The sequence below is a fragment of the Malaclemys terrapin genome, chromosome 11 (assembly GCF_027887155.1).
Source record: "Malaclemys terrapin pileata isolate rMalTer1 chromosome 11, rMalTer1.hap1, whole genome shotgun sequence".
Classification (NCBI taxonomy): Eukaryota; Metazoa; Chordata; order Testudines; family Emydidae; genus Malaclemys; species Malaclemys terrapin.
The window spans coordinates 17,727,679-17,744,810 of record NC_071515.1 but is presented as its reverse complement, the minus strand read 5'-3'; the positions used below and the strand labels follow the sequence as shown (position 1 = coordinate 17,744,810).

Below are 17,132 nucleotides of genomic sequence, written 5' to 3'. Positions count from 1 at the left end.
AAAGAAATGGTTGGCCAAACTCCCTGAAAATTGCAACCACCAAGCTCCATGAAGAGGGCTGACAAAACTTGCAAAGCTTAACAGTCTGTGCCTCAATACCCTTCCATCCACAAATCCTCACATTCAAGTCCAGAATCACAGAAATGCCTGATCCTTGCATCAAGGCCACTTTGGTTACCTTTCTAAAAACTGTCAGACGTCTGAAAAAACTTAGAGCATTCATACATTTTCCCGGTGTGTGTGTGGGCGGGAGGGGGAAGGTGGGAGGAAGTTTGCTAACACTGCCAGCTAAGAAAGAATATTTCAGGAACAGGAGTTGTAACCTACACTGAAGTCCAGGCATAATTTGTACTTGTGGGGTTTATCACCTGTACAGCAATCCCTTGTGTACCTTTGGCTAACTTTGTGAAGTGCATCAGATGTTTGCATAGGACAGAGGACATCAATATCTTTGGTGACCTGCATAAAGATTGTCAAGACTTTTGGTAAACTGTATAAAGTTTGCAGGAGACCATCAGAGAATTCATATATCCCTATTTCCAAGATGAGTAACTCCAAAAATAAGCACCTGAACGTCTGAAAAAGTCACACTGTATTCGATTGGATCAAGGACTCTTGAATTAAACTAGTTTGAACTTGGTGGGCCATTATTTCTGAGTTACGATAGGATAAAAATTAAAATAGAAAACTTAAGAAAAAAGAGGATTTTTTAAAAAAGAACTTAAGACATTTGAAAATGAGGATGAGAGGACAAAAGCAGCACTTCGGTGGAAACCTTCTTACAACCTGAACTAAGGGCAGAATTCTCTGTATGCTAGATGTACGCAATACGTGCCTGCTGAGGTGTGACACAATGACAATAGCCATGATACACCACGTAATGTCATCTCTTGAAACATATTGGCCCAGATTTTTACAAGGTATTTAGGTGTTCCTGTGCGTGGCGTTGCAACGCCTCACTGATTTAGGAGCCTAAATATCATTTTAAAGGGATTTAGGCACTTGCTGTTTAGGTCCCTCAATCAGTTAGGCATGGCAACAGTGAGCACAGCGGCACCTAAGTACCTTTAAAAATCTGGGCCATTGTCACCATTCCATGGTGGAAGAATGATCAGAAAATAAACATTGGCAAGAAAACCAGGAATATCCCAAATGTTCTGAACTTGTATGACTAGATGTTTAGCTTCCTAAGCCACTAAAAACATACAAGTGAGGCCAAGTTGGACACTCTCTCAGAAATGTGACTGCAAAGCTGCTGAGCAGTCCAGGGTTAAGTATTTCAGTTGAAGAGGTGAGAACCCTGTAAAACTCAGATACCGTATAACTGCCACTGCAAGACAGTAAATTTGCCAAATGCCTCTGTGACCCCACCCTTGTAAATCAGCTTGTTAATCATTATCGTCACAGACGTGATAAAGTTGTTTTATAAGCCAACACTGAGGCAGTAACATTAACTACTTATGTAGGGGCTGGCGTATTTCCCTGAAGATAACATTTATTAGAAGGCACTCACTTTAAAAACACTGGTTTGCCTAAGAAACCTCATCTGGAGCATTGGACAATCTGTTCCACTTCTCCCGCCATCGGATTTACATGTAGACACAAGTGAGGCACAGAGGGGACTGGGTAAGTGGTATGTAATCCCTAGAACTGTGGTTCTGAAACTTTAGCAACCCGAGAACCCCAATTTTTCTTTAAAATTTTTCGTGGACCCCCAAGTCCCTCCACTCAGCCCCAGGCCCTGCCCTCATTCCACGCCTTCCCCCAAGGCCCTACCCCTCCCCCACCTATTCCTGCCCCTGCTCACTCTATCCCCCTTCCCTCGATCCCCCCTGACTCTCACTCACTTTCACCAGGCTGGGGCAGGAGGTTGGGGTTCAGGAGGGGATGCAGGCTCTGGGAGGGAGTTTGGGTGCGGGAGGGGGTGAGGGGTCGGGCTCTGGGAGGGAGTTTGGCTGTGGGAGGGGGTGAGGGGTTCGGGCTGTGGGAGGGAGTTTGGGTGCAGGCTCTGGGAGGGAGTTTGGGTGTGGGAAGGGGTGCGGGCTCTGGGAGGGGGGGACTATGGGGTCTCTGCGCGCTGCCCCTGCCCGCAGGCACCGCCCCTGCAGCTCCCGTTAGTCGCAGTTCCTGGCCAATGGAAGCTGTGGAATCGGAGACCCCCTGCTCTCCCCACAGAGGCCACAGTGACGTGCCAGCCGCTGAGAGCGGTGCGGAGCCAGGGCAGACACGGAGCCTGCCTCAGCCCCGCTGCGCCGCTGGAGTTTTAGCGCTTTAAATCTCCCCGACTGGCTTCAGTAGCCTCCAGGTGATAGAAGGAGGGGGAGGAGTTGATCAGTGAGGCCTGCGGGGCCCCCTCAAGTACCCTCAGGGACCCCCAGGGGTCCGTGGACCCCAATTTGAGAAACACTGCCTTAGAACATCTAGAATTATAGATTCAAACCTTGGCAGCATTGTCCTAGCCCTTCATCCTTTTGAAATAAAGTTTATTATTATTTATCAAGGCCAAGAATACACTCAGTGCTGTTCAACACACAGAGAAAAGGTCTTGCTCTGAGGGACTTATTCAGTGTACGAGGCAAACACAAAAAGGACAAGAAGCACTGGGAAACCAGAAGTGGTGTCCAACATTTTAACCTCAACCATCATCCTTAGTTATACAATGTAATGGTGGAAAAGCCCTTTAAATACTCTGGATTGGAATCTGTCTCATGAAAGAAGTAAGCCTTAAGGAGGAAACTCATGGAGCATCCAATGATCTAACAGGACTTCTATACTCCAACCATCCTCTAAATCAATTTCTGATTACTCCTCTGGAGGTTTCCCTCACTCCCCCAGAATCAACACCATCTAATCCAAATTGAGCCTTAGCCTACTAGCTCTTATCTGTCCATTACTCCATTTCTACAAAAATTCTGCCGGTGAGGACACTGTGGAGAAGTACATACCCCAGCATTCTTTCTTCACCTCCATGGCAGCCAAGACACAAGATTTAAAAGAAAAACCCTGATGTTGCAATGTGTTTCAGAAAGCATTTTCAGCCTCTTCTCTTTGTGCTTCCTCTGTTGCAACTGATCTGCACTGTATTCTTTGAAAAACGTCAGAAGACCTGGGCGAGGGAAGGGTGGACTGACGGCCTTAACTATAAACAGTGGTTCTTTATGCAGTTCTTAGGAGTGGGAATGGGGGTATTGAAACACAAAGGGTAAAACTGTGATTGAAGTTAGTGGCAAACCTCCCATGGGGCTTCAAGTGGAGCCAGGATTTCACTCAAAGGTCTTCAAGCTGTGGACTCCGGAACCAGTGTGTCGTAATATAGTTAGCTAACGATAACACAAGTTATAGCCAAATATACAAGGGAGGGGAAAATACATGCCAGGAAGTTACTGACCATTTCTAGTGAGGGAGCAGATAAGAAGTGTGAGAGTGTGAGGTGAAAGGAGGTGAGGATTGTTCTAGGTTGCCAATGAGGGATTTCCTGGACGTTTTTTCAGTTTGCCAGATCCTGACTCTTCCAATGTTCTTGTTACAATTTCAATACACAATTCAGCTTTAGTCTAGATGAAAGGGGCAAAGGGAGAAAGGAGGATCTTGTGGCTAAGGCACTGGGCTGGGATTCAGGAGAGGCAGGTTCAATTCCCAGCTCTGCCACTGACTCCTTGTGTCATCCTCATCAAGTCTTGTACTCTTTCTAGTCATTAATTCCCAAACATCTGTTTTATGCTGTGTCACTCGCCCCACCCTTCACCCATCTCGCTTATTTAAATTGTAAGCTAGTTAGGGCATGGTTTGTCTTTTCATACATACATTGTACAGTGCCTCACGCAAGGGGCCATGAAGTTGGGTGGCACTAGGCGCTACTAGAATACGAATAAGTAAAACCAAGGAAGTGTTCCCTCTGCACGTGTTTGAGAGCCGTGTTTCTCCTCTGTAACAGGCTGTATTTGAACTGAACACAAGATAGCAGCTGCCTCCAGCAGACTTGGAGAAATGAAACATTCCCATTACACAGGAAGCAAATTCATAAGATATAGCTTGATAACACAGCAACTGCCATAGGCATCTACAGAGCATTAACGGTAACTGGGAACAACCATCCATGTCCTACAAGTGCTGTGTGCAGGATGGGGACCGGTTGCCAGGAATCCTAATAGCGATTGCTCCTCTCCCCCCACAATTCCCCAAGTTTAGTCTGTTTTGCACTGTTGTGCTGCATTAACTAATAACAAACCCATCGCTGAGAACACCCCCAAGGAAATTTAGCAATACACGCCGCAAGAATTAAAGAGAAAACAGAGTCAGTTCAATTAAACATCTGTCGCTAACTTGCTTTGAGATGCCTTGCGACAGGCAAGATGCACTTGCTTCCGTATATGCGATAAAACTCCCCCCCCTGCACTTGGAAACCCGTTCTGAACATACAGCACGGCATGGCCCTCCAGTGAAATGAGACACAGTCTCCTCCTACAAACAGGCCACGGAGTTAACATGAAATTCCACCTAAGGAGATCAGTCTATACCTTTTGAGAAAAGGGGGGGGAGAGAACAGGAAAAACCCCCAGAACGTCAACAGATAATGAAGATCCTCTGCTTCTCTGTATCACACAAGCATATATTTTTTGGGACGAGTGGGGAAAAAGGAAGGCCCTCTCATGAAGCACGTCCAAGCAATGCGGTGAAAAAGCTCAAGCGGACACAAGGGAGAAGGAGCCAAAATGCCTTAGAGTAAACAGCAGGGCTTGAAACTGCTGGTGCCAGATTCACACTGAGCTCCACAATGTGACTCCTGGGCCAAAGCTTCTACCTTCACATTTGTGGCGTTTCATTCCCCTGGCCTCTTTCTTCTTTCCCCCAAGGTTTTAAGTAGGGTTGCCACAAAACCGGACACCCTTCGCCAAGGCCCCGCCCCTGCTTACTCCCCATCACTCGATCTCCCCCACCCACACTCACTCATTTTCACTGGGCTGGGGCAGGGGATTGGGGTGTAGGAGGGGGTGAGGGCTCCGGCTGGTGGTGCAGGTTCTGCGGTGGGGCCAGAAATAATGGGTTCAGGGTGTAGGAGAGGGCTCCAGACTGGAGCAGGGAGTCAGGGTGAGGGCTCTGGGGTGGGGCCGGGGATGAGCACTTTGGGGTGCAAAAGGAGGCTCTGGGCTGGGGTTGGAGCCGAGGGGTTCAGAGTGTGGGAAGGGGCTCTGGGGTAAGGCAGGGTGTTGGAGGGGGTACTGGCTCTGGGCTGGGGGTGCGGCTTCTGGGGTGGGGCCAGGAATGAGGGGTTCAGGGTGCAGGAGGGGGTTCTGAGCTAGGACAGGGGTTTGAGGTACGGGGGGGAGGTGCAGGCTCCGGGAGGAAGTTTGGGTGTGGGAGAGGGCTCTGGGCTGGGGCAGGGGTGTGAGAGGGGGTGCAGGGTGAAGGCTTTGGGAGGGAGTTTGGGTGCAGGAGGGGGCTCAGGCTGGGGTAGGGGGTTGAGGTGCAGGCTCCGGGTGGCGCTTACCTCAGGGGCTTCCCAGAAGCGGCAACATATCTCTCGGTTCCTAGGCGTAGGGGTGGCCAGGTGGCTCTGCGCAGTGCGCACTGTCTCTGCCCACAGGCACCGCCCCAGCAGCTCCCATTGGCTGTGGTTCCCAGCCAATTGGAACTGCAGAGCCGGCACATGGGACAGGGGCAGCACATGGAGCCCCTCTAGCAGCCCCTGCACCTCAGAGCTAGAGGGACATGTTGCTGCTTCTGGGAGCCGTGCAGAGCCAGGTAGGGAACCTGCCAGCCCTGCATCAACCGGAGCCACCAGGATCCCTTTTCGACTGGATGTACCCATCGAAAACCAGACACCTGGCAACCCTAGTGCAGGGCTCCAAGGATGGCAGCACTACATGTAATTTCTGTCATACCCAGGTGTTCTCCTAATCTTGTAGTGGGCATGAGTAATAGATGGTTTTAAGAAGCAGGTATTGAAACTAAGGTCAAAGGCTGCGTTAATCAAACAAGATATAAAGTGTACTGGGAATTTGCATGTTAGAGAACAGAGAACAATTTCCTTAACTTGAAAATGTGTGCGCGCACACACACACACACACACACACACACATATATAAATAGGATGCACCTGATTTTTTTTTTTTTTAAAGCTAGGATGCAATTAGATGCTCAGCTGTGCACTTAATTTGCACATATAATTGCCATGACTGTGTTTCATTATCTCACTGAAGGGGACAACCCTGAAATGATACTTGCATTTTAGTTTTGAGAAAGGGTCCTGAGTCAATGGCTTGGTTGGACAGGCAATGTGTTATCTGAGGGATGGGAACGCAATCAGAGCCCAATCCTTCAAGCTGTTACTCCGAGTTTGCCATACTGGGCCCTTGGTTCTGTGTGGCAAATTAGGACAAAAAACACAAGATAACAAAAGCACTTTGCACAAGCAAATATAGTCACACTGTTTTTTGTTCGTTTTAAAGAAAGGTTCATTACAGCAGGCAGGTCCCACTGCATTCTCCCCACACGATGGCTTGGGAGTCCGACTGCACATCGAATTTTTAATGCGCTGAATGTCGTTTCGAAGCCCTGTTGCAAATTTGAGTTTCAAGCAGAACAAAAAAGCCCTTTTGTTATAGATCTATCTATATATATATATATCTTGACATATCTAATTAAACTTAGATCTGCTCATTTTCCAGGCCACCATCTACCACAATGACTTTAGCCTCCTTCACTATCCAAAATTCTCTCTCTAACCGTAAGATGCCTTTTGCTGCCTGACCCAGTGTACCAGTCCTGTTGCCACTCTGAATTACAGCAACTCCCTTGTTCCCAAGTATTGAGGTAAAAGGAGAAAGCTGGCCAATCTTGTCATTACCACTAAATGTAACACGAGCTGCCAGCAATTTGGGAAATTAATACTCGCCTAAAATATCAGCTGCTCGGGAGAGCCTTCTGCTCGGCGTTTCGTGCTGGCCCAGCTGAAGGAAGTCTCAGAGCTGGCAATCTTTGCGGTATAAAGTTTCCAACCACACTGAAGTGGAGTGACTGTGGCAAGGAAAGGAGCCCTAGGCACAGGAAAATATCTGAGAGGCTTAATCACTAGTGAGAGGCAGGGTGACTGTTTCGGAGGGTGATCTGATGGCAGATCATTTAATTTTTATGATCATGCACTCCTCTATGTATGTGCCTGTTTATGTGTGCAGTATATACACACGCATGCTATATAAACAGGTACAGTACATGATAATGTGGTGCGTTTAAAGGGTTTATGGGACAGCTGCATCACTCACGAATGGCAACGCCAGAGGGGATTTTGACAGCACCCCCAGCACCGCTTACTCTGTGGAAGCCACACACATGTAAAGAAAAACTATTTTATGAAAGTTAGGAGAGTTCGTGCTTTGTTTTTCTGTGTGTTTGTTTTTGAAGCCCTGTTTTTTGTATCCTGCCACTTGTAAAGTTACCACTAGTCCTACTGTGCGGGCCTCAGAGGAAGCCATAAGCAATGCCATAAACACATAGCCATACGCTATACCAGCGAAAGCTCACCTCTACCAAGGGCTTTTGCCAGCACTGCTGTCATCCGGGATTACAACTCCTCACCCCCCTGACCAATAGAGCTATGCCAGAAAAAGTCTGTGGTATATGGATTGCAAATTTTATGGGGAAAAAGTGTGTTTTAGAGTTTGTTGTATCTTGGGTGGAAAAGGAGATTGCCACGCCTGGGTTTTAAAGTCACTAAGCGCTGCATTATAACTCAACCACACGCCATTTCTCAATAACTGTACTAGGACAGAATGGTCAGACATTCTGAATGATCACGAACCGCGAGGAAAAAATGATTACAGTTCCCCGCTCTCTGTGATCCTGGAAACCGAACTGCAATGAGGAAGAGAGATGGACAGGATAGAAAAGCTGGCCTTTTTGGCAAAAGATTTGAGATGGTTAGAAAAGTGACCTGGCCCTGAAAGCATTTGTATTGCTCCTCAAAAGTGCTTTTAGCTTTGTCATCACAGACACTGGAGCGTAGTTCAGGTGAGATGCAGGCTTCAGTGAAGCATTTTTTTCACATTTTTAGTTATTAGACAATATTACATTTATAAAACATTTCAACAAAAGCATAGGAATTGCTGTACCAGAGCCGAACAACTGTCCACCTAGTCCAGTATCCTGTCTCGGACAGCAGCTGGTACTAAATGTTTCAGAGGAAGGTGAAAGAAATCCCCGTAAAGGATATTCTACCCATAGGGGAAACTTCTTCTGAATACTAGTCAGGTAGTGGTTTGTTTACTGTATACCGCTTTCTTTAATTTAACCGGATATCTTGTTTGCTTTCTGGGCCACCCCAGAGTATTGAGCAGATGTTTTCACTGAGCTGTTTGTAAAGACACCTTTGGTCTTTTTCCTGAATGGTTGCAGTTAATTTAGAACCCAGCAAAATGTCCAAGTAGTGAGAACTGCATCAACTGTCACAAGAACTACATCTGCTAAAAATCATCATCATAACATTTTAGGTCAATATTTGCCACTTACTACCGGAACGTCCCCTTGTCTAAGTCTTTAATTGGTTGGACTAGCCCTGGATAAAGTAGCTAACAGAGATTTAGTGATGTTTTAATAGAGGCCTCATTCCTGACTCACACCAGATTACTCTCAGGGGCTTATGAAGAGTGATGGCTGGAGCGGAACACAATCATAGCCAATGGGGCAGAATAGGTGAGCTGTCACACTTTGTTTTTCTGCTTGTTAAATCTGAATGCTCTTAATTAGTTATCTTGCCTGTGAATGCCTGTGCGAACAATGAAGAAGAGATCAGGCTTGGGGAGAGGCTAAGAATACATGCTGCCCAAGCCCCTGGAGCTGGGCTAACCTAGCTGTAAGCTTGGGTGTAGTCAACTGGGGCACTGTTTTGCTGTGAGAACTTGATTTAAAAAAAAATAAAAATCCTTCTGTGAATAAAGAACATCACCTGTTTTCTCTTTAGTTAAAGGGCAGGCCGGCCAGGTTGCTCACATCTGCATTAGCTGGGTCTGTGAATCAGCAAAGTGCTAGCATAGCACTATCCCATTAGGAGCTTGGCAGCTTTCCAGAACTAATGACTTATTACTTGGCTGTTTTCCTTCCTGGGCTAAGCCCTCCCCCACTAGCCCAGCACCCCATCCTTATCGATCACAGCAGTAAAAGCCCCCAGACCATTAGCTAATTACTAGTAGCAGAAGCCTAGGCTGTCACCCGGGTGTAATTTGTAAAGCCACATGTGTCAAAAAGGCCCAAAATGGCTGAGAACTTAAAAGCTGGTCAGTAACAGAGAGGATGACGAAACCTGGTGATAGTTTAAACAAAAAGAGCTCTCAAGCTGCTGCTTCCACCATTTCACACTGACTCAACAGACATTCTGGGCGTCAGAGTGGTGTTTGGGGTTACTGTGCATGCTGGCTGCGTTGATCTGTGTTGAGGGGGTTGTGCTGGGACATTGGTGTTGATCTTTGCAGGTAGTGAATGAGGCGCGTGTGATGTGGGGAGGAACTGTGTGTGTTCAGGGTTATCATGTGGCGGTTGTGTAGATTTGTGTGTGTGAGGCGGTTGTGCTGGAAGATCTGTGTTGATTTGTGTGGGTGGCAGATGGACACACAGAGTGGCAGTTGGGCCAAGTAATTCACACTCTCTGTGCAGTCTCCCTCATACAACCAATGAAACCGTTCCATACAAATTAACTGTACAGTAAGGGTGGGGATATGTTGAGTCACCTTTGATATCACACTGCTCCAGGACTCTTGGCGGGGCAGAGAGACACGCCTTACTGCAGCTGTACACAGCATGGGGGTACATTGGTTAAGTCAAAATGGCAGAGAACTTAAAAATGGACGGTACAGACCACACATCCCAGAGGTGATTGAACCCCGTGATAGATATTCTGAACAAAAAGAGCTCTCAGCCATGTTGCAGCTGCTCTCATGGCTTCACACGGAGACACACAGACAGAGCAGCAATCCTGGAATCTTACTATCTAGATTCCTGTTCGTTATTTGTACTGTGGTAGCACCTAGGAGCACTAGTCAGACACCGGGACCCCCCCCACTGCACCAGGCGTGAGTCTTAAATTAGATTTCCCTCTAAATAATATTGTGCATCGCCATCTTCATCTCAGGCAAAAATGAATTTTCATTCAGCTCTCTTCTTGCACCCTCAAATTCAGCATGCAAACAACAGCCCCCCCAGATAGCACATTTATAAAAACACAGCTGCCCAGCGGAGAGAGGTTTCTTGTTTTCTGGGCATTTTAAAGAGCCCTTTGCAGGACAAATACATCAGACTTGGAGTCACTGGGGGAGAGGGCACCATTTCTGCAGATTACCACTCCCTGCTTTTCTAATTCACTCACCAGGCCTTATCTTTCTATTAATCTTTAATAAACCTTTTGGTTAATTCCCCCAACACATACATTCTACATGACAGCAGGGCAGAGTGTTAAAGCAACCTCAGGATATAAGGAAATGAGCAGGGGAGGAATCAAAAATAGGGGAAATATTCGGGAATTTAAAAAAAACCACACACTGGCAGCCAACAACCAGTAGGCAGGTGAGAGCAACAATGGCAAAGTACGATATGGGGGCTAGTCAGTGTCTTTAAGGGCACTAATGCTCCTCTATTAGCTCCATTCTCGCTCTCTCCTCCCCATCATGGTTTCACTCTGACAGAAATGGGCAACCTGATTTCAAACGTAGAGATTCTGAAATGAGGAAAAGACTCTCCAGGCTGATAACAAGGATACAGCTAGATTAAAAGCTAAATCCAATTTAACCCATCCCAGCAGAAACAGTAATTGAATTACACTGCCTCTAACTATGATAAATTTGGGGAGCCGGGGGGGGGGGGGGGGGGAGGGTAGGAGGATTGCAAATACAAATAAACACAAAGAAGTATGTTGGAAGGAGCTGCTAAATAAATGGATGCATTGTGACTCCTGCCCATCCCCACTCCCACAGGGCCTTTGCTAAGCTGCTGATTGCTTCTAAATCTCCACTGCCAATGTTAGGAACTGATTAAGCAGCTTACAAGGCACTGGGGGCTAATAGACTGGCCCACCAGGGAGACTGCCACTTCTGATTTAAGCAGCTTGTTATTTCATGGTTTGGTTATGAAAGAAGAGACAACAGCAAAGCCTGAAAAGCCACGAAAGCAGTTCTATCCCTCAGATGACTGGCTTTTTAAAACATGTGGAATTATTCCCATCCCACAACTGCACCAGCCCACAGACTACTTGTTGCCTCAGCTTTGGGTCTCTGTGTATTTGCTGCCACACAAAACTTGGATTCTCCCAACTCCCCTCAATTCTTATTGCCAAGCTAATTCTTGTCATTCCATCTGTCCCATGCTGAAATACGGGTGCTGCATAGCAGGCTATCCACTCAGCTTGTTCAGCAGAGACTGAAGCAAAGAAGTATATTATTGGGACACATCTGGTTGATTATCGACAGCTACAGTAACCCAAGATGGCCTGATTTTAAGTCACGTGTCTGGTTAATTTCATCATTGTTGTTAATTTGTTGTATCACAGAAGCTACACATTTTTTGTATCACACCCAGGAGCGTCAGGCACTGACCAGCTCTCCATTGCGTTAGGTGCTACACAAACACAGAACAAAGAGACAATTCCTGCCTCACATCTATGTAAACATTACTAGTCACACTAAGAGGTTAAACTCCCCGAGGGGTTACTCCTACATTTTAAAGCAATTTCCCCTTTCCTTCTAGGGCAAAGTGAACACAATGGAGTGAAATACCAAAACCCAATCGAAACATTATGGTGACCATGCTGAAGACAAAAAGGCAAGAAATGCAAAGTGAAAATGAGAAATGGGCTCATAGGAAAACCCCCAATTCAAAACACCCCGGCACTTTAAGTGGTGCTCAAAATCCACCCCTGAGTCCAGATTTTGAAAGCGGCTCCTGGGTAGAATTTTCAAAAATGCCAAATCTGTTCTCTATAGATAGCATTTGTACCGGTATAACTGTATCAGTTACGGTGTGATTTTGTGCTGCTGCGGTTATACCAGCACAATGCCTAGTGTGGATGCAGCGACCCTGTATAAAGGTGCGTTAGACAGGATAAAAAATTCATAAGGGATAAGCCATAAGGCAGCGTCCTCCTACCTCAGGATGCGAATGATCCACTAGCTGGTGGGGCTAAGGAAAAGGTGTTTGGTGGCATGTGCTAACAAGGCCTTAACTACACTACGGGGGCTCTAGCGGCATAGCTACTGTATCTTAGCCCCACAGTGTAGATGCAGTCTACAGCGATGGAAGGGATTTTTCCGTCACCGTAGGAACTCCACCTCCCCAAGCAATGGGAGCGAGGTGGATGGAAGCATTCTTCTGCCCACCGAGCCGCGTCTACGGTTGGGGTTAGGTTGGCAGAGCTACGTTGCTCAAGAGTGTGAGCATCAGAGCTGTGTCAACCTACATTTTAAGTGCAGACCAAGCCTAACACATGCAAAACTGTGGAGACCAGGCAGAGCTGTACTTTAAGCAGGTGTGAGTTAGAATCATAGAAGAATCATAGAATCATAGAAGATTAGAGTTAGAAGAGACCTCAGGAGGTCATCTAGTCCAAACCCCTGCTCAAAGCAAGACCAACACCAACTAAATCATCCCAGCCAGGGCTTTCTCAAACCGGGCCTTAAAAACCTCCAAGGAAGGAGATTCCACCACCTCCCTAGGTAACCCATTCCAGTGCTTCACCACCCTCCTAGTGAAATAGTGTTTCCTAATATCCAACCTAAACCTCCCCCACTGCAACTTGAGACCATTGCTCCTTGTTCTGTCATCTGCCACCACTGAGAACAGCCGAGCTCCATCCTCTTTGGAACCCGCCTTTAGGTAGTTGAAGGCTGCTATCAAATCCCCCCCCTCATTCTTCTCTTCTGCAGACTAAACAAGCCCAGTTCCCTCAGCCTCTCCTCATAAGTCATGTGCCCCAGGCCCTTGATCATTTTCGTGGCCCTCCGCTGGACTCTCTCCAATTTGTCCACATCCTTTCTGTAGTGGGGGCCCCAAAACTGGATGCAATACTCCAGATGTGGCGTCACCAGTGCCGAATAGAGGGGAATAATCACTTCCCTCGATCTGCTGGCAATGCTCCTACTAATGTAGGCCATTATATGCCGTTAGCTTTCTTGGCAACAAGGGCACACTGCTGACTCATATCCAGCTTCTCATTCACTGTAATCCCCAGGTCCTTTTCTGCAGAACTGCTGCTTAGCCAGTCGGTCCCCAGCCTGTAGCAGTGAATGGGATTCTTCTGTCCTAAATGCAGGACTCTGCACTTGTCCTTGTTGAACCTCATCAGATTTCTTTTGTCCCAATCCAAGTTGGCACTCAGGCTCCCCCTTCAGCTTCAATTAACACTACTCAGCAATGAGTGTAGACAGAGACCCTTGAGGGATGACCGGGACAAGCTAACCATGCTTTGTCTGGAGCTCCCCAGGGAGTTTAACACCGCACTCATTAATACTTTTGCTAACCTGTTAACGCACCTCAATTTTCCAGTGTAGGCCAGGCCAACATGGCCTCCATCTCGTCAATGATGCGTACACACTTCCTTTTGGTTACACAGCCACACGCGCCATGGGGACTAACTTAGGCCACGTCTATGCTTAAACTGCTACAGGGGCACAGGCAGCTGCGTTTTTGTAGCACTTCAGCGTAGACGCTCACTACAGCCACGGGAGGAGTTTCCTGTCGCGCTGTCATTAATCCACCTCCCCAAGGGGAGGTAATTGACAGATGGAAGAATTCCTAGTGTTGCCCACTCTGGGGTTTAGGTCGGCGTAGCTATGTCTCTCAGGAGTGTGAATTTTTCACACCCCGGAAAGATGTAGCTGTGCCGATATAAGTTTCCAGTGTAGACCAGCCCTTATTTTGTGTGGTCCAAACCCTGTGGTCTTGACTCAGGAAGAGGGAGTTTTCCTCGTATAAGAATTGCAGAGACTTGTTCCTGGTTCCAGAATGCACACATGTGGCATAAACCTTTGTTTTGGGGCTAAAACATCCCTGTATGCCAAGATTTTTATGCCAAACGACAAACCTCTGAGAGATTGGGATGTGTTGCTAACTCCACCACAATTAATAGCTGGGGAAAGCGTGTCATTCTTGTAATCCACACAGGAAAGGAAATTACCTGGCAAACAGAAGAAATGTACAATCAATGGAAGAAACTTACCTGCTGTAGGTCTGCAAGGGAATACAGGTGGATCTGCTGAAGGAGGTACTCTCTGGGGAAGATTCTGAAAAGAGGGAAATAGATATGAGTGGACATAAGGCTTCTGAGAGACAGACTCTTCTCTGGAAAATTCCCAAACCAGGAAGATCTCCAAAGTCTTCAGCCATCATTGGGGAATTGTACATTCTCCTCCAAGGTCTCTACACAGTAGTGATGTTTGATACAGTGGTAGTTAGGGGTTGGAGTTATGTTACTCTCCCAAGCATCAGCTGCTTTCACAGTATTCTTTTATTTGCCATCTTCACCTTCTCCCAGGGAAAGAATTAATACAGTGGGAGTCCCTGTAGTTTTTCTGCAGCTGTCAGGGAAGCACGTGCAATGATAGTTACAGAAATAGAAACCTCATACTGTGGGCAGGAGTGTGATTTTTTTTTTTAACCAGTAAAAGCCCCAGTGTGGACACAGTTATACTGGTATAAAGGTGATTTATGCTGGTTATAGTAATTATTCTTCCCTTACGGGAGTGGCTAACACCAGCATAACCAATATAATTGCATTCAACCTAGAAGGAGTTGTACTATTGAAATTATACTGGGTAGAGCGGTAAAACTTTCTAATGTAGACAAGGCCTTATTTTCAAATCAGACCAAATACACACTTCACATGTCCCGTGCTAAAAATTAAAACTGAAAATCACAAGTAGTAAATTTGTGAAGCTACATTTTTATGAATCACACCTGAGCTCTGAACTAGTGGTATGGCTCTGCACTACCTTCCTAGGAACCTGGTATGATTTCTGGTCCTGGTCTCTTACTTGGCCTTCTCTTAGAAGTCAGAGACAAGGAATGGGCAATCTATAAGGTGGGCCTCTCTCTCTGATACAGGGCACAGCACTAGCACTGGATTACCAGGCCAGAGCTGGGCAGGTCATCTGTCAGTAAGCAGTCATGAAGGCAGTGTTGCCTAGAGGCTATCAACCTGGACTGGGGCTCAGGAGACCTGGGTTCTATTCTTGGCTCTGCCACAGGCCTGCTCGGTGACCTTGGGCAAGTCACTTCACCTCTCAAACGCCTCAGTTTCCCCAGCGATAAAATATGGATCACCATACTGACCTTTATAATGTGCTTTGAGATCTATGGATGAAAAGTGCTATGTAACAGCAAGTATTATTAAACAGTTAATCCATTCACCTGTGTCTTTATGCCTACTTTTTGTTTCCCCATTTTGCAATTTAGTTACATTACAGCCGGCATGGGGCTTGTCTATACAACAAGCCTCTGCATGGCAAGCCAGGATGTGAATCTGCAGTAATGTCCTGTATGGACACTGCTATGCAGCAGTGGAAGTCCTGGAGTGCGCCGGGTGAAACTGGGATCCAAATTCACACTTCGTCAATGGATAGAGGGGGGCAGATATGGAGTTTTGGTTCAAGTCCATCTCTACTTTACAACAGACTTTCGTGGGTTTCATGCAGTGTTTCCCCTCCGGTGTTTGGGAAAGAGTGAAGACTGGTATCGTCTGAGTAGGATCAAGGAGTTGCAAACAGTGGCCACTGCGGTCAGTGGATAAAGACTGAAATCATTTGACAGAGAAATAACCCTTCATACTCCTGCCCCCTGTCGAGTGACTGGGGCTAGGAAATAAAGACCAAGCTCTTGTACTCCTGTGGATCACACCTTACTACATGGCGTTAGAAGAAAACCACCTTTGGCAAGAACGGATCAATTGAGCTACCTAAATCTTGCAGTCTGGAAGGCAACGGGGCACAGAGAACTGGTGGAGTTGACTGCCGCACTTTTAAAGCAAGAGCTATTGCGGGAAATCAGAGAGGGTGAAACCCTCCATTCCACATGGGAGGTCCAGGAGCACTAGAGAGCTCCAGTGATTTAGTGGGAGCATGAAGGAAAAACAAGCTGCTAGACAAAGTCATTCAAAAACGTTAAGAATACTGTGAACTACTCCAGAACGTTATTTAGGAAAGGCAAATTTTCCTTACAAGGAACAAGATGTCAGGTTGGACCATGGACCCTTCTGTTACAGACCTGTGTCATGAAGTTAAGTCTTGTGAGTCTGAGCAGACAATAAATGGACTAATTAGCGACTGAATTACTTATTGTAAGAAACAGACTCGACTTTGCAAAGATCTGCGGCTATTTGCAGGGCTAGTGAAAGCTGTGCTTCTCACATGGAAATGGTAAGAAGCAGGGAGAGAACTCAAATGCATCTAATTAAAAATACAAACCAAGATAGACTGCAAAGGGAAACAAACGGCACATCAGATTGGTTTGCAATCAGCATGAAGGCAATCATAACAGAATGCAAAGGTGTCCTACGCAAGGGATATACTGAGTCAATCTTGCAATGAACGCAACTATTTTGCAAAAGTGTGTTGCTTTCAGCACAAATTGCAAAGCACATACAAAACCAAAAATACGTCCAGGGACCTGCAGCTGCAGGGCAGAGCGCTAATGATGATGAAGCAGAAAGAATTCTTGGTGGGATCCATTAATAAATGTACAATGCAAGGTTCTACAACAGATTGGGGTGTGACAAAGGAATGAAATGAACCAAAACAGCAATTAGAAACCCAAAGAAAACACACGTGAAAAGTATTCAGGGGCTGATAAGAACTTTAATAACAACATAAAATTCATTCGAAATTACACTGGAAGCCACCGAAGAGATTTTAGAAACAGGGACAAATATAGATCTGGACAAAACAGCAGTTGGTTGACAATATTTTGTACCAACTGCAATTTCTGGACAAAATCAAGCCAAAAGATTGGAAATCAAAACATCAGTGAATCCAAAAAATAATAAAAGCTCCTCATTTAATTTTGCTCTATTGGTTCTCATAAACAGTTATTTTAGGCTGAGATTTTCCAAGCTGCTTCGGAGAGGTTTGGATTAAAATTAATGGAAATTGGGGTATCCAAAT

At 46.3% G+C, this 17,132-nt stretch overlaps 1 protein-coding gene across 1 annotated transcript in view; it reads right to left on the bottom strand.

Moving 5' to 3' along the window:
- The window catches only part of PLEKHM3 (pleckstrin homology domain containing M3), a 126,705-nt gene that overhangs the window by 35,873 nt on the left and 73,700 nt on the right, over positions 1 to 17,132 (bottom strand). The window contains exon 6 of the mRNA XM_054044613.1: positions 14,195 to 14,258. Within this exon, the coding sequence (XP_053900588.1) occupies positions 14,195 to 14,258 (64 nt within the window). The remainder of the gene's footprint in view (positions 1 to 14,194; positions 14,259 to 17,132) is intronic.